We start from the raw sequence: 26,129 nt of genomic DNA on the forward strand, positions 1-26,129 counted from the left end.
TCTAATTCTCATCCATATTCCCTTTCACACCTCTTCTAATTCACATCCATATTCCCTATCACACCTCTTCTAATTCTCATCCATATTCCCTTTCACACCTCTTCTAATTCTCATCCATATTCCCTATCACACCTCTTCTAATTCTCATCCATATTCCCTTTCACCACTCTTCTAATTCTCATCCATATTCCCTTTCACACCTCTTCTAATTCTCATCCATATTCCCTTTCACCACTCTTCTAATTCTCATCCATATTCCCTATCACACGTCTTCTAATTCTCATCCATATTCCCTTTCACCACTCTTCTAATTCGCATCCATATTCCCTATCACACCTCTTCTAATTCTCATCCATATTCCCTATCACACCTCTTCTAATTCTCATCCATATTCCCTATCACACCTCTTCTAATTCTCATCCATATTCCCTTTCACCACTCTTCTATTTCTCATCCATATTCCCTATCACACCTCTTCTAATTCTCATCCATATTCCCTTTCACCACTCTTCTAATTCGCATCCATATTCCCTATCACACCTCTTCTAATTCTCATCCATATTCCCTATCACACCTCTTCTAATTCTCATCCATATTCCCTTTCACACCTCTTCTAATTCTCATCCATATTCCCTATCACACCTCTTCTAATTCTCATCCATATTCCCTTTCACCACTCTTCTAATTCTCATCCATATTCCCTTTCACACCTCTTCTAATTCAATTTAGAAATAGCCTCAATTAGGGTTGCACATTCAGTGGTGGAATTTTCCGTGGGAATGAATGGGAATATATGCAAATTAAAATTAATACCATTTAAATGTAGATGTTTTTAGCATTGGATATATTTACCATATCATATGGAGACAGAAACATAAACATTTTACCTCATCATAAGTAGACATACATGCAAATGATTAAATCCTTCTAATAGAAATAAAAATAATAATTTAGTTACGAATTGAACTTTAATTAAATGAGTTGACTCTTCACATGGGATGATTTCACTGAACAACAAAAGAAAGGGAATATTGAATGATCCCCAATGATCCATCACATCTCCCCAAAAAAGTTTTCAACAAACATCTGTAAAATGATAGTAAGGAAACTAAAGCTTTGGTTGTCTTCCTCTCAGGCTTCCATGGCTTCTCCCTGGACCTTCTTCAAATCATATCAAATCAAATTTATTTGTCACATACACATGGTTAGCAGATGTTAATGCGAGTGTAGCAAAATGCTTGTGCTTCTAGTTCCGACAATGCAGTAATAACCAACGAGTAATCTAACTAACAATTCCAAAACTGCTACCTTATACACACAAGTGTAAAAGGGATAAAGAATATGTACTTAATGTCCACCTCTTGAACGTCAGACTCTGAGGCCTCATCTTCACTGTCATGTTCCAACCTTGTTGAAGATGGCTCGTTGTCAGACTCAAAAAGCCTCAAATTTGCCTGGATCGCCACCCATTTTTCATCCCTTGTATTGATCATCCTGTTGCGTGCTTTGGTGTGTGTGTTCCCAAACAAGGACCAGAGGCGGCCGATGTTGGTGGGATTTGGAGGATGATGGAAGCAACAGGGGAAATAGCCTCAGATCCACAAAGTCCCTTCCACCAGGTGGCTGATGAGATATGTTGGCACGACTGCCATAATGCATCTCCATCCCAAAGCCCTTGCTTGGAAGTGTACTTTGCCAGACTGCCATGAACCTTGCCCTCATCCAGGCCAAGGTGGCGAGACACAGTAGTGATGACACCATAGGCCTTGTTGATCTCTGCACCAGACAGGATGCTCTTGCCAGCATACTTGGGGTCCAACATGTACGCTGCGGCGTGTATGGGCTTCAGGCAGAAGTCTTCATGCTTTTTGATGTATTTCAGAACTGCAGTTTCCTCTGCTTGGAGCAACAGTGATGTGGGCAGGGCAGTATGGATTTCTTCTCTTACATATGCAAGCAGTCTGAACATCAGACAGGATGGCATTGTCTCCCTCAATCTGTGTCATGGCTACTGCTATATGTTTCAGGAGTTTCAGGCTGCTTACCACTCTCTTCCAGAATACATCATCCAGGAGGATCCTCTTGATGGGGCTGTCCATATCGGCAGACTGTGATATGGCCATTTTTTGGAGAGACTCCTTCCCCTCCAGGAGACTGTCAAACATGAAGACAATACCACCCCAACTGGTGTTGCTGGGCAGCTTCAATGTGGTGCTCTTATTCTTCTCACTTTGCTTGGTGAGGTAGATTGCTGCTATTGCTTGATGACCCTTCACATATCTAACCATTTAGCTCTCTTGTAGAAAGTATCCATTGTTTTCAGTGCCATGATGTCCTTGAGGAGCAGATTCAATGCATGAGCAGCACAGCCAATGGGTGTGATGTGAGGGTAGGACTCCTCCACTTTAGACCAAGCAGCCTTCATGTTCACAGCATTGTCTGTCACCAGTGCAAATACCTTCTGTGGTCCAAGGTCATTGACTACCTTCAGCTCATCTGCAATGTAGAGACCAGTGTGTATGTTGTCCCTTGTGGCTGTGCTCTTGTAGAATATTGGTTGAGGGGTGGAGATGATTTAGTTAATTATTCCTTGCCCACGAACGTTCGACCACCCATCAGAGATGATTGCAATACAATCTGCTTTCTCTATGATTTGCTTGACCTTCACTTGAACTATGCATCCAGCAAATGAGTAGATAAAGCATGTCTGGTTGGAGGGGTGTATGCTGGGCGAAGAACATTCAGAAATCTCTTCCAATACACATTGCCTGTGAGCATCAGAGGGGAACCAGTTGCATACACAGCTCAAGCAAGACATTCATCAGCATTTCTCTGACTACGTTCCTCCATTGAGTCAAAAAGACTTCTGATCCCAGGAGGACCATGAGCTGTTGCTATCGATGAGGTGCCTGATTCATCATTTTTACCTTGAATAGAAGAAGAGGGACTTATGTCAGAGGTTGCCTGTTGTGAGCGCTGAGGGAACTTTATGCACTTGGCCAGATGATTCTGCATCTTTGTTGCATTCTTCACATATGATTTGGCACAGTATTTGCAAATGTAAACACATTTTCCTTCTACATTAGCTGCAGTGAAATGTCTCCTGTAAAGATTAGAAAGAAATTGGTAAAAAAAAAATGAAATACAATTCCATGTACAGATAAATTGTTAAGCAATGAGATTAAACAACTCCTTTGTAAGACTCATGTCTTAAAATGAAACATGCATGGAAACAGGTGAATTAACACTCCTCAGTTAGCAAGCTCAAGCAAGCTAAAACCCACACGGTAGCAAAAACTAACTAGCAGAAATTGTTAACAAGTTAGAAATTATATAAACACACTTTGCTGTAGGCTACTATTTACTAGGTAACAAAAAATAATGTATGTCATATAAAATATATTCACCCCACCAGGTATTGTCGTTCTGCCCTGAACAAGGCAGTTAATCCACTGTTCCTAGGCCATCATTGAAAATAATAATTTGTTCTTAACTGACTTTCCTAGTTAAATACATGTAAAATACAAATTTTAATCAAAACTTACCAGAAAGCTTGTAGTCCTTGGCTCAGACAGTGTAGTAGTGTGGGCTCAATAGAATCTCATTTAGTGTGCAAGATCTTCAGAGTGCACTGCACATGCACTGTGGTTGCAATTACATTGAATTGGGGATAGTTTAACCAAAATATGCCACAAGACCTAGAATCGCCTTATGTTTATCCCACAAAAATCGATGTAAAATTCCCCAAATTCCCGGACTTACCTGCCCATGTAACATTTCTGGAAATTTAGCGGAAAGTTACCAACCCGTTGCAACCCTAGACACAATTTTAATTATATATTTTTTGTATATTTCATTACCGCTGGGAAGCCCTAATTCTGCCCTACATGCATTAGTTGGTGTATTTCTTTGGTCTTGTAGAATTTTACAACATACTGTAATTCTGCATGTAGGGCTTCAATTGGATATCCATTTTGAAGAGGGGCCTCCAAACCTCACTTCTGTAAATAGCTATTGGTGGGATTACGCTGTCAAATATTTTGGTCCAAATTCTAATTGGGGTGTTGATTTTATAATAATAATTCTCTCTTTCTCTCCAGGAGGCAAGACAGACACGGCCTCCTCATCTTCCTCCTCCAGATCTACCAGTCCCACCAGCCAGCTCTTCAGTCCTAAAGAGGGGGTCACAGGACCTCCCTATACCACTGGGCCCCCCTATACGTCAAACCCCAACACAGGCCCTACACAGCCCATCTTCAAGTAAGTGACATTCTGAAATTGATAGTTGAGGGATTGTCTATATGTGTGTGTGTGTGTGTGTGTGTGTGTGTGTGTGTGTGTATATATGTATATGTACAGTGGTGCAAAAAAAGTATTTAGTCAGCCACCAATTGTGCAAGTTCTCCCACTTAAAAAGATGAGAGGCCTGTAATTTTCATCATAGGCACACTTAAACTATGACAGACAAAATGAGAAAAAAAATCCAGAAAATCACATTGTAAGATTTTTTATGAATTTATTTGCAAATTATGGTGGAAAATAAGTGTTTGGTCACCTACAAACAAGCAAGATTTCTGGCTCTCACAGACCTGTAGGTTCTCACAGACCTGTAGGCTCTCACAGACCTGTAGGCTCTCACAGACCTGTAGGCTCCTCCTCTGTCCTCCACTCGTTACCTGTATTAATGGCACCTATTTGAACTTGAACAATTATACTATTATTCTGACATTTCACATTCTTAAAATAAAGTGGTGACCCTAACTGACCTAAGACTAATTAAATGTCAGGAATTGTGGAAAAACTGAGTTTAAATGTATTTGGCTAAGGTGTATGTAAACTTCCGACTTCAACTGTACATGTAGGTATTGTTAAAGTTACTATGTATATATGATAAACAGAAAGTAGCAGCAGAGGGGTTGGTGGGTGGGGGGTGGCAGGACACAATGAAAATAGTTCGGGTAGCCATTTAATTACCTGTTCAGGAGTCTTATGGCTTGGGGGTAAAATCTGTTTAGAAGCCTTTTGGTCCTAGATTTGGCGCTCCAGTACCGCCAGCCATGCGGTTGCAGAGAGAACAGTCTATGACTTGGGTGGCTGGAGTCTTTGACAACTTTTAGGGCCTTCCTCTGACACCGCCTGGTATAGAGATCCTGGTTGGCAGGCAGCTTAGCCACAGTGATGTACTGGGCCTTAGGCAATACCCCACAATCAAATGGCCAGGTCGCAATTGTAAATGAGAACTTGTTCTCAACTTGCTTACCTGGTTAAATAAAGGTGAAATAAATAAATAAAAAATAAAGAAACTGTATGTAGACACACAATACAACTACATTATGTCATTATGATGCCATTACCTGTCATTATGTCATTATGATGTCATTACCTGTCATTAAGATCACAATGGCTTATAGAAAAGAAACAGACATAAATACTTTTCTTCATTTCAGCAGTTATCATACACCATTATTAAAAAATAGTTCACCATGTAGCCAACTCCTGCACATTTGTTTTGACACACCTACTCATTCTAGGCTTTTTCTATATTTGTATTTTCTTCATTGTAGAATAATAATGAAGACATCAGAACTATGAAATAACACATATGGAATTATAGTAAATGTAGTAGTAATAGTAAATGTAGTAGTAAATATATTTTTAGATTCTTCAAAGTAGCCAGCCTTTGCCTTGTTGACAGCTTTACACACTCTTGGAATTCTCTCAACCAGCTTCATGAGGTATTCCCCTGGAATTAATTTAAATTAACAGGTGTGCCTTGTTAAAAGTTAGTTTGTGGAATTTCTTTCCTTAATGTGTTTGAGCCAATCAGTTGTGTTGTGACAAAGTAGGAGTCGTATACAGAAGATTGCCCTATTTGGTAGAAGACCAAGTCCATATTATGGCAAGAACAGCACAAATAAGCAAAGAAAAATTACAATCCATCATTACTTTAAGACATGAAGGTCAGTCAATACAGAACATTTCAAGAACTTAGAAAGTTGCTTCAAGCGTAGTTGCAAAAATCATCAATAGTTATGATACAACTGGCTCATGAGGACCACCACAGGAAAGGAATACCCAGAGTTACCTCTGCTGCAGAGGATAAGTTCATTAGAGTTAACTGCACCTCAGATTGCAGCCCAAATTAATGCTCCACGGAGTTCAAGTAACAGACACATCTCAACATCAACTGTTCAGAGTGAATCAGGCCTTCATGGTCGAATTGCTGCAAAAAAACACTACTAAAGGACACCAATAATAAGAAGAGACTTGCTTGGGCCAAGAAACACAAGCAATGGACATTATAACGGTGGAAATCTGTCCTTCTGTCCGGTCTGACAAGTCCAAATGTGAGATTTTTGGTTCCAACTGCCATGTCTTTGTGAGCCGTACAGTAGATGAATGGATGATCGGTGTGGTTCCCACCGTGAAGCATGGAGGAGGAGGTTTGATGATGTGGGGGTGCTTTGCTGGTGACACTGTCAGTGATTTATTTAGAATTCAAGGCACACGTAACCAGCATGGCTACCACAGCATTCTGCAGCGATACGCCATCCCATTTGGTTTGTGCTTAGTGGGAATATAATTTGTTTTTCAACAGGACAATGACCCAACACACCTCCAGGCTGTGTAATGTCTATTTAACCAAGAAGGAGAGTGATGGATTGCTGCATCAGATGACCTGGCCTCCACAATCACCCAACCTCAACCCAATTGAGATGGTTTGGGATGAGTTGGACCACAGAGTGAAGGAAAAGCAGCCAACAAGTGCTCAGCATATGTGGGAACTCCTTCAAGACTGTTGGAAAAGCATTCTAGGTGAAGCTGTTTGAGAGAATGAGAGTGTGCAAAGCTGTCAACAAGGCAAAGGGTGGCCACTTTGTAGTAACCACATATTACACAGTGACCCCAGGTTTGGTAAAGCGTTTGAATCCCCACGAGGTGGATAAGAGAGTTTTCCTATGAGACCCTCAAATTTACAGGATTGTTTAGTAAGGTCTGATTTGCCTAAGAAAAAAGCATTGTTTTTCATGACTATCATTCCTGAAGGCAATATCCCTGCTATGATCAGAGGGATCTCTCTTTCCATCCCCATTCAGGGGATTTGCCTAAGAAAAAAGCATTGTTTTTCATGACTATCATTCCTGAAGGCAATATCCCTGCTATGATCAGAGGGAACTCTCTCTTTCCATCCCCATTCAGGGGATTTGCCTAAGAAAAAAGCATTGTTTTTCATGACTATCATTCCTGAAGGCAATATCCCTGCTATGATCAGAGGGATCTCTCTTTCCATCCCCATTCAGGGGATTTGCCTAAGAAAAAAGCATTGTTTTTCATGACTATCATTCCTGAAGGCAATATCCCTGCTATGATCAGAGGGATCTCTCAATTCCATCCCCATTCAGGTGAGATGATAAAGGTTCTAGGTGGAATAACATGTAACACAAAATGTGTTGTATATCCTTATGTGTTCCTGTAACCTTTGTTATGTGGGTCAGACCAAACGTGAACTTAAGACGAGGATATGTGAGCATAAGAGCTCCGTTGGCAACCGCAAGGAAAAATCACCTGTTGCCGGGCATTTCAAAAGCCATAGTCATGAACTAAGTGCCCCTACGTTGTATAGGCATTGAATTGGTGAAGGCGCCACGTAGCGGAGGATATGGGGGGGGGTAAATGACTTCTCCAAAGAGAGACATATAGGATAGACGGTTGGGAACTCTTGCCCCAGCAGGCCTTAATGAGGAATGTTCTTTTTCTTGTTGTTTGTAGTGTTATCAATAACTTTGGTAATTACATCACAATGTAATTGTATTGATTGTCTATGTATCTTTATTAGATTGTCATGTTTCCCCCACAGCCCTCTCTGCTGGGATCTCTTGATTGGGCCAATACTGATGGGGAATTTTTAATTATGCCCACCTGTGAGGTGGTTGTGACATTGATTGTCATTGCCTTGAATGCTGAAGAAGGGCTAAATTTAAGTTTATTTACCGGAGTGCTGTCCTATTTCTGTTATTTTATTTAGTCATGACCACAGTCGGTGTGTTAGTCTGAACTATTGTCTCTCATCTCTGCCACCTCCCGACAGTGTCTTTCTGATTATTTCTCTCTCTCTCTCTCTCTCTCTCTCTCTCTCTCTCTCTCTCTCTCTCTCTCTCTCTCTCTGTCTCTGTCTCTGTCTCTGTCTCTGTCTCTGTCTCTCTCTGTCTCTGTCTCTGTCTCTGTCTCTGTCTCAATTTCAATTTAAGGATTTTATTGTCATGGGAAACATATGTGAACATTGCCAAAGCAAGTGAAGTAGATAATAAACAAAAGTGAAATTAACAATAAAAATTAACAGTAAACATTACACTTGCATTAAAAACATTTCAAATGTCATATTATGTGCAAATAGTTAAAATATGGGTTGTATTTACATTGATGTTTGTTCTTCACTGGTTGACCTTTTCTTGTGGCAACAGTTCACAAATCTTGCTGCTGTGATGGCACACTGGTATTTCACCCAGTAGATATGGGAGTTGATCAAAATTGGGTTTGTTTAATCTGAGGGAAATATGTCTCTAATATGCTCATACATTTGTCAGGAGGTTAGGAAGTGCAGCTCAGTTTCCACCTCATTGTGTCTCTCTCTCTCTCCCTCTCCCTAGTGACAGCATCATTCAGTTGATATGCATCTCAAAAGGAACAGGCCTGGGCCTCATCATCAAGGGTGGAGCTAACCGAGCCGAGGGACCAATGGTGTTGATTCAGGAAATAGTGCCTGGAGGAGACTGCCAGAGGGTGACTTGTCACTATGTTTACCTTCTGATACTGGGGGAATCAGGGGTTACACAGGGGTTTTGTGTGAATACATAATAAAGTGTGAGATGTTAGTTAAGGCATAAAATAACTACAACTATGTTTTTTATTTTTTTGAAACAAGTAATTTTTTTCATTTCACTTCACCATTTTGGACTTCTTTGTGTACGTCCATTACATGAAATCCAAATAAAAATCCATTTAAATTACAGGTTGTAATGCAACAAAATTGGAAAAACGCCAAGGGGGATGAATACTTTTGAAAGGCACTGTATTCTCTACCTGTATTTAACTAATACAATAACTATATCCTAATGCCCTAAAGATATTCTCTACCTGTATTTAACTAATACAATAACTATATCCTAATGCCCTAAATATATTCTCTACCTGTATTTAACTAATACAATAACTATATCCTCGGGCAGCCGAGCGGAAATGGAGGAAAACTCGCCTCCCTGCGGACCTGGCATCCTTTCACTCCCTCCTCTCTACATTTTCCTCCTCTGTCTCTGCTGCTAAAGCCACTTTCAACCACTCTAAATTCCAAGCATCTGCCTCTAACCCTAGGAAGCTCTTTGCCACCTTCTCCTCCCTCTTGAATCCTCCTCCCCCTCCCCCCCTCCTCCCTCTCTGCAGATGACTTCGTCAACCATTTTGAAAAGAAGGTCGACGACATCCGATCCTCGTTTGCTAAGTCAAACGACACCGCTGGTTCTGCTCACACTGCCCTACCCTGTGCTCTGACCTCTTTCTCCCCTCTCTCTCCAGATGACACCTCGCGTCTTGTGACGGCCGGCCGGCCAACAACCTGCCCGCTTGACCCTATCCCCTCCTCTCTTCTCCAGACCATCTCCGGTGACCTTCTCCCTTACCTCACCTCGCTCATCAACTCATCCCTGACCGCTGGCTACGTCCCTCCCGTCTTCAAGAGAGCGAGAGTTGCACCCCTTCTGAAAAAACCTACACTCGATCCCTCCGATGTCAACAACTACAGACCAGTATCCCTTCTTTCTTTTCTCTCCAAAACTCTTGAACGTGCCGTCCTTGGCCAGCTCTCCCGCTATCTCTCTCAGAATGACCTTCTTGATCCAAATCAGTCAGGTTTCAAGACTAGTCATTCAACTGAGACTGCTCTTCTCTGTATCACGGAGGCGCTCCGCACTGCTAAAGCTAACTCTCTCTCCTCTGCTCTCATCCTTCTAGACCTATCGGCTGCCTTCGATACTGTGAACCATCAGATCCTCCTCTCCACCCTCTCCGAGTTGGGCATCTCCGGCGCGGCCCACGCTTGGATTGCGTCCTACCTGACAGGTCGCTCCTACCAGGTGGCGTGGCGAGAATCCGTCTCCTCACCACGTGCTCTCACCACTGGTGTCCCCCAGGGCTCTGTTCTAGGCCCTCTCCTATTCTCGCTATACACCAAGTCACTTGGCTCTGTCATAACCTCACATGGTCTCTCCTATCATTGCTATGCAGACGACACACAATTAATCTTCTCCTTTCCCCCTTCTGACGACCAGGTGGCGAATCGCATCTCTGCATGTCTGGCAGACATATCAGTGTGGATGACGGATCATCACCTCAAGCTGAACCTCGGCAAGACCGAGCTGCTCTTCCTCCCGGGAAGGACTGCCCGTTCCATGATCTCGCCATCACGGTTGACAACTCCATTGTGTCCTCGTCCCAGAGCGCTAAGAACCTTGGCGTGATCCTGGACAACACCCTGTCGTTCTCAAATAACATCAAGGCGGTGGCCCGTTCCTGTAGGTTCATGCTCTACAACATCCGCAGAGTACGACCCTGCCTCACACAGGAAGCGGCGCAGGTCCTAATCCAGGCACTTGTCATCTCCCGTCTGGATTACTGCAACTCGCTGTTGGCTGGGCTCCCTGCCTGTGCCATTAAACCCCTACAACTCATCCAGAACGCCGCAGCCCGTCTGGTGTTCAACCTTCCCAAGTTCTCTCACGTCACCCCGCTCCTCCGCTCTCTCCACTGGCTTCCAGTTGAAGCTCGCATCCGCTACAAGACCATGGTGCTTGCCTACGGAGCTGTGAGGGGAACGGCACCTCAGTACCTCCAGGCTCTGATCAGGCCCTACACCCAAACAAGGGCACTGCGTTCATCCACCTCTGGCCTGCTCGCCTCCCTACCACTGAGGAAGTACAGTTCCCGCTCAGCCCAGTCAAAACTGTTCGCTGCTCTGGCCCCCCAATGGTGGAACAAACTCCCTCACGACGCCAGGACAGCGGAGTCAATCACCACCTTCCGGAGACACCTGAAACCCCACCTCTTTAAGGAATACATAGGATAGGATAAAGTAATCCTTCTCACCCCCCTCCCCTTAAAAGACCTAGATGCACTATTGTAAAGTGGCTGTTCCACTGGATGTCATAAGGTGAAAGCACCAATTTGTAAGTCGCTCTGGATAAGAGCGTCTGCTAAATGACTTAAATGTAAATGTAAATGTTAAATGTCTAATGCCCTAAAGATATTCTCTACCTGTATTTAACTAATACAATAACTATATCCTAATGCCCTAAAGATATTCTCTACCTGTATTTAAATAATACAATAACTATATCCTAATGCCCTAAAGATATTCTCTACCTGTATTTAACTAATACAATAACTATATCCTAATGCCCTAAAGATATTCTCTACCTGTATTTAAATAATACAATAACTATATCCTAATGCCCTAAAGATATTCTCTACCTGTATTTAAATAATACAATAACTATATCCTAATGCCCTAAAGATATTCTCTACCTGTATTTAACTAATACAATAACTATATCCTAATGCCCTAAAGATATTCTCTACCTGTATTTAACTAATACAATAACTATATCCTAATGCCCTAAAGATATTCTCTGTATTTAATGCCCTAAAGATATTCTCTACCTGTATTTAACTGATATTGACCATATTGTTATCATATTACAATGAAACCATGACCCTTGACCCTTGATGTAGTTTGTGTTTCATTTGACAGGACGGTAGACTACAGCCAGGAGACCAGCTGGTATCGATTAATAAGGAGTCGTTAATCGGAGTGACTTATGAGGAGGCTAGAAGTATCCTGACACGCACCAAACTCAGGTGGGGGCGTACCTTTATGACTTCACTTGAATATGTATTGACAGGATAAACCTCCTGAGGTCCACCATCTTGTTTTCAAGGTTCCTGTATAATCAGACAGTAGTAGAAGAGTAAACACATCCATCTTTATTGTAATGTGTCCAGAACAATCTCTGAGGGAATCGTGTGAACTATAACGTAGAGTGCATTCAAATGGCAGCCTATTCAATAGTGCACGACCTTTGACTTGATCCCTATGGGTCCATGTCAAAAAATAGTGCACTATATAGGGAATAGGGTGCCATTTGGGACGCAATCTATTAACTACATTCAAAGTAGTCCAATCCATTCTCAATTCTCCCTTCTGTCTGTCCTTCTCCAGACCAGACCCTACGGTGGAGATAGCATTTATGAGACACAGGACTTCCACCAGTTCTGCTTCCTCCAGCAGTGGCCCCCAGGGTCCTTTCACCCCACAGGACGCAGCCAGTGGAGCCACCTCAGTGCCCCCCACCAGGAGAGGGACCCTGGCTGTACTGGGGGCCCTGCCTCCCCCTCGGTCACTGCTCCAGCACAGGAGAACCACGCTCCCTGCAGCCCTCCCTGGAGCTCCCCTGGTGGTGCCCAAGATCACCTCCACCCTCAACCCCGCCAGCGAGACCCTGCCTTCTGTCAACCTCAGCCAGGTTTGGGACTTTAACGCAGGGACAAATGCACACACGCACATACACACCCCTACAGGGTTTTCTTTGAATATGGTTATTCCTCCTTATGGTATTAATAGTTGGTGTGGTTGTAGGATGTGGTGTTGTGTGTAATGTTCCCTCTAAGCTGCACGCGTTTACCACAGCGAGAATTAGGAGATTGAACTTCACTCAACTTTATAGAGCAGTGGTCACCAACCGGTCGATCACGATTAACTTGTCGATCTCCAAGGCTTTCCTAGTCGATCGCCAAACATTTCAGTAAAAAAAAAACAAGCCTTGTGTTCCTATTTTTATTTGTGTCGGGCTGTTGGCAGTAGGTGCAGCTGATTCAGCTGCGTGCTTTTATTTGTCTCGGGCTGTTGGCAGTAGGTGCAGCTGATTCAGCTGCGTGCGCGGGATAGACCAACTGTTGCCATTTTGAACTATTTAATTTGTCTAAAGGTACAAATGTTGTTGTACAAAAAAGTGCACTATAGGCCTACCGCTGGCCAATCGGATGACTCAGATCACTGTCTGCAGTAACGTAGCAGGCATAAAAGGTAGCTACAGAGTTCATACGGTGAGATTTCAAAACGTTTAAAACTATGACTAGAGAGAGACGGTCAACAAATACAGCAAAGAGCTGAGTGAGTTCATGTTTAAGTTGTTACTCAGCACTGTCAACACTTTGTATTCAACACTTTTAGAAGCCCTAAAATGCACGTTCTTCCTATTTCCACTCAGAGCCACAAGCACTGCAGCAGTAATGAATGAGTAGTTTCCTAGGAACGCGAAGCGAGGCGGCCATCTCTGTCGGCGCCGGAAGTCATATGAGATTTGATTTGATTTGATTTTGAGTAGGAAAGGATCTATAGGCTCGCGTTATTATTAGCAGCTTGGGTCTTTTTTAATATCAAGGAATATTGAACTTTCTCTGTTCATAGGAGTAACAACATGAATTTGTGCATGAGGCAGAAATAATGCGGTACGACTCGAGTTTCGCCATCAGCTGGAAGTCCCTTTTTGGTCAGCGGAGGAAAGGGAGAGCGGAGGGATGTTGAGAAGTTGACCCTCAGTCTGCTGCTCTCTCCTGCCACTGAGACTGGCCATCACATGCAGGCACCATCAGCCCAGTAAAATAAATAAAAAGCGAATTATTTAAATGTATGCTCACTCAGCTGTGCCTCACAATACAACAACGGTTCTATTACCAGTGTGATCATATAGCCTACCTCAAATGTAGAAATACTATTGTAAAAATATGGCCCGAACAACAATGCATTGGCAGGGCATTTCAAACAAAACCAATATGCGGTGATAATGTGTTGGGCCTAAAGCCTACAGCACAAACCTCATTGCTACAGTAATGTTTTAAATTGGTTATGTTGTAAACTCAGTAAAAAAGAAACATCCCTTTTTCAGGACCCTGTCTTTAAAAAATAATTCATAAAAATCTAAATATCTTCACAGATCTTCATTGTAAAGGGTTTAAACACTGTTTCCAATGCTTCTTCAATGAACCATAAACAATGAATGAACATGCACCTGTGGAACAGTCATTAAGACACTAACAGCTTACAGACGGTAGGCAATTAAGGTCGCAGTTCTGAAAACTTAGGACACTAAAGAGGCCTTTCTACTGACTCTGAAAAACACCAAACGAAAGATGCCCAGGGTCCCTGCTCATCTGCGTGAATGTGCCTTAGACATGCTGCAAGGATGCATCAGGCCTGCAGATGTGGCCAGGGCAATAAATTGCAATGTCCGTACTGTGAGAAGCCTAAGACAGCACTACAGGGAGACAGGACGGACAGCTGATCGCCCTCGCAGTGGCAGACCACGTGTAACAACACCTGCACATGATCGGTACATCCAAATATCACACCTGCGGGACAGGTACAGGATGGCAACAACAACTGCCCGAGTTAAACCAGGAATGCACAATCCCTCCATCAGTGCTCAGACTGTCCGCAATAGGCTGAGAGAGGCTGGACTGAAGGCTTGTAGGCCTGTTGTAAGGCAGGTCCTCACCACACATCACCGGCTACAACGTTGCCTACGGGCACAAACCCACCGTCACTGGATCAGACAGGACTGGCAAAAAGTGCTCTTCACTGACAAGTCGCGGTTTTGTCTCACCAGGGGTGATGGTCGGATTCGCGTTTATCAACGAAGGAACACCGAGGCCTGTACTCTGGAGCGGGATCAATTTGGAGGTGGAGGCTCCGTCATGGTCTGGAGCCTAAAACAATTATAGCATCATCAGACTGAGCTTGTTGACATTGCAGGCAATCTCAACGCTGTGCGTTACAGGGAAGACATCCTCCTCCCTCATGTGGTACCCTTCCTGTAGGCTCCTCCTGACATGACCCTCCAGCATGACAATGCCACCAGCCATACTGCTCCTCCTGTGTGTGATTTCCTGCAAGACAGGAATGTCAGTGTTCTGCCATGGCCAGGAAAAAGCCCGGATCCAATTCCATTGAGCACGTCTGGGACCTGTTGGATCAGAGGGTGAGGGCTAGGGCCATTCCCCCCAGAAATGTCCGGGAACTTGTAGATGCCTTGGTGGAAGAGTGGGGTAACATCTCAAAGCAAGAACTGGCAAATCTGGTGCAGTCCATGAGGAGGAGATGCACTTCAGTACTTAATGCAGCTGGTGGCCACACCAGATACTGACAGTTACTTTTGATTTTTACCCCCCCCCCCCTTTGTTCAGGGACACATTATTCCATTTCTGTTAGTCACATGTCTGTCAGTTTATGTCTGTTGTTGAATCTTGTTATGTTCATACAAATATTTACACATGTTAATTTCGCTGAAAATAAACGTATTGAGAGTACGTTTATTTTTTTGCTGAGTTTCAAGTCAGGTGATCTTGACTCAGAAAAGGTTGGTGACTACTGTTCTAGAGTTTTCCCTGTTAACAGTATCAATATTTCCCTTTACTCTGGCAATTGTGATCGAATCAACGCAATATTAGCCACTTTCAATGCAACATACCGAAACAAAACTAACTATGCAAGAGATTTTGTTGTAGGCATAACGCATCGGAGTAGGATTCTATTGCATTGGCATGCATTACTCAGCCCGTACTCTACACAGACTGGTGTGGCATAAACAATCAGAGCTGCAGTAGGGCTACTGTATATACAAATAGACCATTGCCAAACATGGATCTGTGTCATTTACTTTGAACTGGACTGTGTTTACAGTATGAGGGATCGTGAGTAGATGCACTTGTTTTGATAATCAAAGCGAGAGCTGCATGTAGGCATGTGCACATTTTGTTCATATTTTTTGCTAGTTAGTGAGTTATTAAGTAACCTATAGGCAGAGTGTAGCATCATTTGTCTGATTCTCTGTAGTAATGGTATGGGAATAATAATGCATTTCATTTTGTAAAGTGTTTTTTTTGTATCAAACAAGTCAACAACAATTTCAGTCACCTCGTTGTCTGAAGGACAAGTGGATAAACAGGTTAATGTCAAGCCCTGCAACTTAAAGCGGTGTACAGTCTCAGTGTTCACAGTAAACGCTTGATGGGAATTACACCGAATTTTCAAAACATTCAAGTTTGCACTCAGAGCATAAAACAATTATAGGGAACATTAGTTGTATGTTGTGGTGGTAATGTAGTGGTGTGGTTGTGTCCTGCAGGTGCGAATGAGGACAGAACAGACGTGTGTCTCCTCCCCTCCTCAGAGTCCCAGCACCACAGACGCCAAGCCTGGTGAGAAACCTGTCTATTTCTCTGTATCTCTGTCTCGGTTTTTCCTCTCTTTCCCCCTCTCATTTTTTTTCTCTCTCTCAGCCTCTCTCTCTCTCTCTCTCTCAGCCTCTCTCTCATTCTTCTTCCCCACTCTGTCTTACCTTCACCTTGGCCTCTGGGCTAATATAACTACACTCACATTTCTGAAAACAGCCGGACCAGAAAGTGCTTTAGTGAGTTGTTGTTGATGTACATTTCTGAACATCGTGTCCAATCGCTTTAGGACATGTTCCAGTCCTGCCCTCGGATACACCTACAATTAGAATGCATCACAAATGTAGTGCACTTCTTTTGATCAGGGCCAATTGGCCTCTGGTTTAAAGTAGTGTACTATATACATGGAATACGGTGCCATTTTGGGACGCATACCTGTAAGTGGAATCTACGTGGAAACAGATCACAGCAGGTCATAAAGAAGAGATACTAGTTAAACGAGCTTGTGCCTTTTTAGCCCTTATTTCTCTCCAGAGGACAGAGTCATGTCATAAACTCAGTCTGTGAGTACAGGCAAACTGTTCCTACATGTACATACTACCTCAACTAACCGGTGCCCCCGCACATTGACTCTGTACCGGTACCCACCCCCCCCCCCCTGTATATATTGTTCTTTTTTACTGCTGATCTTTAATTACTTGTTACTTTTATCTCTTATTCGTATCTGTATTTAAACAAAAATGCACTGTTGGTTAGGGGCTCGTAAGTAAGCATTTCACTGTAAGGTCTGTTGTATTCCTGGACCGAGTTTGGGAAACCCTGGTCTATAGTGGGCCGTAAGGGCCCTGGTCTATAGTGGGCCGTAAGGGCCCTGGTCTATAGTGGGCCGTAAGGGCCCTGGTCTATAGTAGGCCGTAAGGGCCCTGGTCTATAGTAGGCCGTAAGGGCCCTGGTCTATAGTAGGCCGTAAGGGCCCTGGTCTATAGTAGGCCGTAAGGGCCCTGGTCTATAGTAGGCCGTAAGGGCCCTGGTCAAAAGTAATGCACTATAAAGGGAATATGGAGCCATTTGGGAACCTGAGCTCAGATTAGTATAGAGGAGGCTGTAGTGATGTGGCATGCAGCTTGGAAGGTGGAAATTAGGCAGGTGGGAGATGCTTGGATCTGATGGGGTCACAAACAAGACATTCTGTCCGCCTCCGTCCCAATAACATGTTGTCATCTTCCGGATGGAATCCCTTGTCAGAAAAATGTTCTTCAGAGCGCTTTGGAATGATGATGAATGGTGTTGTCTGGATGCTGGATGTTCTGTGTTGCTCAACATGTCAATGATCAGTTGACACAGAGGTGTGAATAATTAGCACATAGTCTTCCTTCAAATGTTGCCCAACATGTTCATGTTCAGGTGGTGCAGCAGTATAATCAGATATGACACCTGTGCACACGTTTACTACATTTACCTGTTTACTACATTTACCTGTTTACTACATTTACCTGTTTACTACATTTACCTGTTTACTGCATTTACCTCTACACGTTTACTACATTTACCTGTTTACTACATTTACCTGTTTACTGCATTTACCTGTTTACTACATTTACCTGTTTACTGCATTTACCTGTTTACTACACTTACCTGTTTACTACATTTACCTGTTTACTACATTTACCTGTTTACTACATTCACCTCTACACGTTTACTACATTTACCTGTTTACTACATTTACCTGTTTACTACATTTACCTGTTTACTGCATTTACCTGTTTACTGCATTTACCTGTTTACTACATTTACCTGTTTACTACATTTACCTCTACACGTTTACTACATTTACCTCTACACGTTTACTACATTTACCTGTTTACTGCATTTATCTGTTTACTGCATTTACCTGTTTACTACATTTACCTGTTTACTGCATTTACCTGTTTACTGCATTTACCTGTTTACTACATTTGCCTGTTTACTGCATTTACCTGTTTACTACATGTACCTGTTTACTGCATTTACCTGTTTACTACATTTACCTGTTTACTACATTTACCTGTTTACTGCATTTACTTGTTTACTACATTTACCTGTTTACTACATTTACCTGTTTACTGCATTTACCTGTTTACTACATTTACCTGTTTACTACATTTACCTGTTTACTGCATTTACCTGTTTACTACATTTACCTGTTTACTGCATTTACCTGTTTACTACATTTACCTGTTTACTGCATTTACCTGTTTACTGCATTTACTTGTTTACTACATTTACCTGTTTACTACATTTACCTGTTTACTACATTTACCTGTTTACTGCATTTACCTGTTTACTACATTTACCTGTTTACTGCATTTACCTGTTTACTACATTTACCTGTTTACTGCATTTACCTCTACACGTTTACTACATTTACCTGTTTACTACATTTACCTGTTTACTGCATTTACCTGTTTACTGCATTTACCTGTTTACTACATTTACCTGTTTACTGCATTTACCTGTTTACTGCATTTACTTGTTTACTACATTTACCTGTTTACTACATTTACCTGTTTACTACATTTACCTGTTTACTACATTTACCTGTTTACTACATTTACCTCTACACGTTTACTACATTTACCTGTTTACTGCATTTACCTGTTTACTACATTTACCTGTTTACTGCATTTACCTGTTTACTACATTTACCTCTACACGTTTACTACATTTACCTGTTTACTGCATTTACCTGTTTACTACATTTACCTGTTTACTACATTTACCTGTTTACTACATTTACCTGTTTACTACATTTACTTCTACATGTTTACTGCGTTTGTGAGCAAAACCTAAAACTGTTTTGCATCCGTTAACTACCTGCCTTAGCTACACTAAGTACCTGAACTACTAATTCACCACTTTCAAAATTTCAATTTGTAATAACAATAATAGGCCATTTATCCAGAGTTACAGTCATGCTTGCATCCATTTTACGTACGGGTGGTTCCAGGAATTTAACCCACTATCTTTGCATTGCAAGCACCGTGCTCTACCTACAGAGCTACCGAGGACTGTATCTGTATCTGTCTGTCAGAGGACTGTATCTGTATCTGTCTGTCAGAGGACTGCCTCTGTCTACCCTCTTGTCGTGAACTTGGTTGGAAGGCTGCAGTGAAGCCGAGCCGTCCATCACAATAATTTCCCTCCACCGTTCCTTCCTGGGTTTTTTTTCATCTCTAATTATCTCTCTCTCCAGAACCTGTCTGTTTACAGCTCACCTGTTCTCACTCTGACCAGACCTGTCTTAAATGACAAAGGGCTGCATTTAGATATGCTTGTGTAACAGACTTGTGCATAAAGTGGGATTGTTCCCATAAAGTGGGATTGTTCCCATAAAGTGGGATTGTTCCCAAATAATATGTGTAACATACCTTAAATTCTGATTTGTCTCAGAATGTGACAAATCTCTCTTTCTCTCTTGCTCTGTAAATCTCTCTCTCTCTCTCTGCCTCTGCCTCTCTCTTTGCCTCTCCCTCTCTCTCTGCCTCTCCCTCTGCCTCTCTCTCTGCCTCTCCCTCTCTCTCTGCCTCTGCCCCCTCTCTCTGCCTCTGCCCCCTCTCTCTCTTGCTCACTCTCTCTTTTTCTCTCTCCTCCATTTTATAAGCTTTTCTTTTTACACATGTATATGCAATAAATGTAATACATTTGTCATAGACAACAACAACGTTATGCATTATTATACCCAGTTACTGGTTCACTTGGTTACCTGTCCGTCTCCCTCTACCCAGAATCCTCCACTGTATGGCAGCCAGTCAGCAGTCTCGTACCACAAAGGAAGTGCTCCCTCAGCTCCATCTGTCGCCTCAAACTGGAGAGGCTGGAGCAGGTCAGTGTGGGCATGTGGATGTGGAAGAATGTGTGTTTATCAGTGTTTAATGTATGTGTCTAAGAATTAGTGTATGTGTATGGGAATGTTTATAATTGTGTGTGTATGTACTGTACGGATGTGGTTTGACATTAGGGTCATTGCAGTGTATTGATTGTGTTGACGTTGCCTCATCCCTGCAGAGACACTGCTCAATAAACTATTACTGCTGCTGGCCTGTCATGTGCTCTGGCCTGATTACACTGCATCGTACAGCCAACGTGTGTGTTCAGTGTGTTCACTGTGTGCTGTCCGAGCTGCTCCAATCATTCTCCCACGACATCATGGCAATATCGATAGGCAGTATTCACATCCAAGCATGCTTAGTCACGCTAGGTGTGTGTGTGGTTTACTAGTCTGTGCGTGTGGTCATATTTAAGGGTATGGTGTGTGTGTGTGTAACTCTGTGTGTGTTGCCAGGCTCTGGATGCATTGGGACTGAATCCTACAGAGGCACAGAGACAGACGTTGAGGGCCAGACTACAAACAGACCCTGCTGGGACAGTGGCCTACGCTGGTAAGACTACACTTCCCCATAACCTTACCTTACCCTAACTCTAACCCTGCTCTGACAGTGTTCTACGCTGGTAAGACTACACTTCCCCACAACCTTACCCTGACCCTAACTCTAACCCTGCTCTGACAGTGTTCTACGCTGGTAAGACTACACTTCCCCATAACCTTACCTTACCCTAAGTCTAACCCTGCTCTGACAGTGGCCTACGCAGGTAAGACTACACTTCCCCATAACCTTACCCTAACTCTAACCCTGCTCTGACAGTGGCCTACGCTGGTAAGACTACACTTCCCCATAACCTTACCTGACTCTAACCCTGCTCTGACAGTGGCCTAACCAGGTAAGACTACACTTCCCCATAACCTTACCTGACCCTAACTCTAACCCTGCTCTGACAGTGGCCTACGCTGGTAAGACTACACTTCCCCATAACCTTACCTTACCCTAACTCTAACCCCGCTCTGACAGTGGCCTACGCTGGTAAGACTACACTTCCCCATAACCTTACCTGACCCTGACTCTAACCCTGCTCTGACAGTGGCCTACGCTGGTAAGACTACACTTCCCCATAACCTTACCTGACCCTAACCCTGCTCTGACAGCGGCCTACGCTGGTAAGACTACACTTCCCCATAACCTTACCTTACCCTAACTCTAACCCTGCTCTGACAGTGGCCTACGCAGGTAAGAATACATTTCCCATAACCTTACCTTACCCTGACCCTAACCCTGCTCTGACAGTGTTCTACGCTGGTAAGACTACACTTCCCTATAACCTTACCTTACCCTGACCCTAACCCTGCTCTGACAGTGTTCTACGCTGGTAAGACTACACTTCCCCATAACCTTACCTTACCCTAACTCTAACCCTGCTCTGACAGTGTTCTACGCTGGTAAGACTACACTTCCCCACAACCTTACCCTGACCCTAACTCTAACCCTGCTCTGACAGTGTTCTACGCTGGTAAGACTACACTTCCCCATAACCTTACCCTAACTCTAACCCTGCTCTGACAGTGGCCTACCTGGTAAGACTACACTTCCCCATAACCTTACCTGACTCTAACCCTGCTCTGACAGTGGCCTAACCAGGTAAGACTACACTTCCCATAACCTTACCTGACCCTAACTCTAACCCTGCTCTGACAGTGGCCAGCTGGTAAGACTACACTTCCCCATAACCTTACCTTACCCTAACTCTAACCCCGCTCTGACAGTGGCCTACGCTGGTAAGACTACACTTCCCCATAACCTTACCTGATCCTGACTCTAACCCTGCTCTGACAGTGGCCTACGCTGGTAAGACTACACTTCCCCATAACCTTACCTTACCCTAACTCTAACCCCGCTCTGACAGTGGCCTACGCTGGTAAGACTACACTTCCCCATAACCTTACCTGATCCTGACTCTAACCCTGCTCTGACAGTGGCCTACGCTGGTAAGACTACACTTCCCCATAACCTTACCTGACCCTAACCCTGCTCTGACAGCGGCCTACACTGGTAAGACTACACTTCCCCATAACCTTACCTTACCCTAACTCTAACCCTGCTCTGACAGTGGCCTACGCAGGTAAGAATACATTTCCCATAACCTTACCTTACCCTGACCCTAACCCTGCTCTGACAGTGTTCTACGCTGGTAAGACTACACTTCCCTATAACCTTACCTTACCCTGACCCTAACCCTGCTCTGACAGTGTTCTACGCTGGTAAGACTACACTTCCCCATAACCTTACCTTACCCTAACTCTAACCTTGCTCTGACAGTGTTCTACGCTGGTAAGACTACACTTCCCCACAACCTTACCCTGACCCTAACTCTAACCCTGCTCTGACAGTGTTCTACGCTGGTAAGACTACACTTCCCCATAACCTTACCCTAACTCTAACCCTGCTCTGACAGTGGCCTACGCTGGTAAGACTACACTTCCCCATAACCTTACCTGACTCTAACCCTGCTCTGACAGTGGCCTAACCAGGTAAGACTACACTTCCCCATAACCTTACCTGACCCTAACTCTAACCCTGCTCTGACAGTGGCCTACGCTGGTAAGACTACACTTCCCCATAACCTTACCTTACCCTAACTCTAACCCCGCTCTGACAGTGGCCTACGCTGGTAAGACTACACTTCCCCATAACCTTACCTGACCCTGACTCTAACCCTGCTCTGACAGTGGCCTACGCTGGTAAGACTACACTTCCCCATAACCTTACCTGACCCTAACCCTGCTCTGACAGCGGCCTACGCTGGTAAGACTACACTTCCCCATAACCTTACCTTACCCTAACTCTAACCCTGCTCTGACAGTGGCCTACGCAGGTAAGAATACATTTCCCATAACCTTACCTTACCCTGACCCTAACCCTGCTCTGACAGTGTTCTACGCTGGTAAGACTACACTTCCCCATAACCTTACCTTACCCTAACTCTAACCCTGCTCTGACAGTGTTCTACGCTGGTAAGACTACACTTCCCCACAACCTTACCCTGACCCTAACTCTAACCCTGCTCTGACAGTGTTCTACGCTGGTAAGACTACACTTCCCCATAACCACTTACCCTAAGTCTAACCCTGCTCTGACAGTGGCCTACGCAGGTAAGACTACACTTCCCCATAACCTTACCCTAACTCTAACCCTGCTCTGACAGTGGCCTACGCTGGTAAGACTACACTTCCCCATAACCTTACCTGACTCTAACCCTGCTCTGACAGTGGCCTAACCAGGTAAGACTACACTTCCCCATAACCTTACCTGACCCTAACTCTAACCCTGCTCTGACAGTGGCCTACGCTGGTAAGACTACACTTCCCCATAACCTTACCTTACCCTAACTCTAACCCTGCTCTGACAGTGGCCTACGCAGGTAAGAATACATTTCCCATAACCTTACCTTACCCTGACCCTAACCCTGCTCTGACAGTGTTCTACGCTGGTAAGACTACACTTCCCCATAACCTTACCTTACCCTAACTCTAACCCCGCTCTGACAGTGGCCTACGCTGGTAAGACTACACTTCCCCATAACCTTACCTTACCCTAACTCTAACCCCGCTCTGACAGTGGCCTACGCTGGTAAGACTACACTTCCCCATAACCTTACCTGACCCTGACTCTAACCCTGCTCTGACAGTGGCCTACGCTGGTAAGACTACACTTCCCCATAACCTTACCTGACCCTAACCCTGCTCTGACAGCGGCCTACACTGGTAAGACTACACTTCCCCATAACCTTACCTTACCCTAACTCTAACCCTGCTCTGACAGTGGCCTACGCAGGTAAGAATACATTTCCCATAACCTTACCTTACCCTGACCCTAACCCTGCTCTGACAGTGTTCTACGCTGGTAAGACTACACTTCCCTATAACCTTACCTTACCCTGACCCTAACCCTGCTCTGACAGTGTTCTACGCTGGTAAGACTACACTTCCCCATAACCTTACCTTACCCTAACTCTAACCTTGCTCTGACAGTGTTCTACGCTGGTAAGACTACACTTCCCCACAACCCTGACCCTAACTCTAACCCTGCTCTGACAGTGTTCTACGCTGGTAAGACTACACTTCCCCATAACCTTACCCTAACTCTAACCCTGCTCTGACAGTGGCCTACGCTGAGTAAGACTACACTTCCCCATAACCTTACCTGACTCTAACCCTGCTCTGACAGTGGCCTAACCAGGTAAGACTACACTTCCCCATAACCTTACCTGACCCTAACTCTAACCCTGCTCTGACAGTGGCCTACGCTGGTAAGACTACACTTCCCATAACCTTACCTTACCTAACTCTAACCCCGCTCTGACAGTGGCCTAACCTGGTAAGACTACACTTCCCCATAACCTTACCTGACCCTGACTCTAACCCTGCTCTGACAGTGGCCTACGCTGGTAAGACTACACTTCCCCATAACCTTACCTGACCCTAACCCTGCTCTGACAGCGGCCTACGCTGGTAAGACTACACTTCCCCATAACCTTACCTTACCCTAACTCTAACCCTGCTCTGACAGTGGCCTACGCAGGTAAGAATACATTTCCCATAACCTTACCTTACCCTGACCCTAACCCTGCTCTGACAGTGTTCTACGCTGGTAAGACTACACTTCCCCATAACCTTACCTTACCCTAACTCTAACCCTGCTCTGACAGTGTTCTACGCTGGTAAGACTACACTTCCCCACAACCTTACCCTGACCCTAACTCTAACCCTGCTCTGACAGTGTTCTACGCTGGTAAGACTACACTTCCCCATAACCTTACCTTACCCTAAGTCTAACCCTGCTCTGACAGTGGCCTACGCAGGTAAGACTACACTTCCCCATAACCTTACCCTAACTCTAACCCTGCTCTGACAGTGGCCTACGCTGGTAAGACTACACTTCCCCATAACCTTACCTGACTCTAACCCTGCTCTGACAGTGGCCTAACCAGGTAAGACTACACTTCCCCATAACCTTACCTGACCCTAACTCTAACCCTGCTCTGACAGTGGCCTACGCTGGTAAGACTACACTTCCCCATAACCTTACCTTACCCTAACTCTAACCCTGCTCTGACAGTGGCCTACGCAGGTAAGAATACATTTCCCATAACCTTACCTTACCCTGACCCTAACCCTGCTCTGACAGTGTTCTACGCTGGTAAGACTACACTTCCCCATAACCTTACCTTACCCTAACTCTAACCCCGCTCTGACAGTGGCCTACGCTGGTAAGACTACACTTCCCCATAACCTTACCTTACCCTAACTCTAACCCCGCTCTGACAGTGGCCTACGCTGGTAAGACTACACTTCCCCATAACCTTACCTGACCCTGACTCTAACCCTGCTCTGACAGTGGCCTACGCTGGTAAGACTACACTTCCCCATAACCTTACCTGACCCTAACCCTGCTCTGACAGCGGCCTACGCTGGTAAGACTACACTTCCCCATAACCTTACCTTACCCTAACTCTAACCCTGCTCTGACAGTGGCCTACGCAGGTAAGAATACATTTCCCATAACCTTACCTTACCCTAACTCTAACCCTGCTCTGACAGTGGCCTACGCAGGTAAGAATACATTTCCCATAACCTTACCTTACCCTGACCCTAACCCTGCTCTGACAGTGTTCTACGCTGGTAAGACTACACTTCCCCATAATCTTACCTGACCCTTTTGACTTTGCAGCCCGCCCATCTAGTGGAAACCGCTTAGTTCTGCCTCCAGGGCAAGACAATGTACGTTTAACCCTGATGGCTGATACTTATCCCAAACACATTCACAGGGTGTCTCTGCACATCCTTGAAAAGTCTTTAAAAATATTTTATATTTTTGATTATCTGATTTAAAGGCCTTAACATTCAGTTTTCAAAGGTATTTTAAAATACGACAGACATGGCTACAATTTTTCTGTTATGTTGTGCCTCTGTCACCATGGCA

General features: G+C 44.1%; 1 protein-coding gene across 1 annotated transcript in view; it reads left to right on the top strand.

Moving 5' to 3' along the window:
- LOC115144452 (syntaxin-binding protein 4-like) overlaps nt 1-26,129 on the top strand; it is a 126,790-nt gene that overhangs the window by 22,420 nt on the left and 78,241 nt on the right. Inside the window, exons 7-13 of the mRNA XM_029685506.2 lie at nt 4,101-4,260; nt 8,649-8,781; nt 11,801-11,907; nt 12,269-12,572; nt 16,233-16,305; nt 20,043-20,140; nt 20,600-20,696. Of these exons, the coding sequence (XP_029541366.1) occupies nt 4,101-4,260; nt 8,649-8,781; nt 11,801-11,907; nt 12,269-12,572; nt 16,233-16,305; nt 20,043-20,140; nt 20,600-20,696 (972 nt within the window). The remainder of the gene's footprint in view (nt 1-4,100; nt 4,261-8,648; nt 8,782-11,800; nt 11,908-12,268; nt 12,573-16,232; nt 16,306-20,042; nt 20,141-20,599; nt 20,697-26,129) is intronic.

Source organism: Oncorhynchus nerka, linkage group LG16 (genome assembly GCF_034236695.1).
Source record: "Oncorhynchus nerka isolate Pitt River linkage group LG16, Oner_Uvic_2.0, whole genome shotgun sequence".
Taxonomy (NCBI): Eukaryota; Metazoa; Chordata; class Actinopteri; order Salmoniformes; family Salmonidae; genus Oncorhynchus; species Oncorhynchus nerka.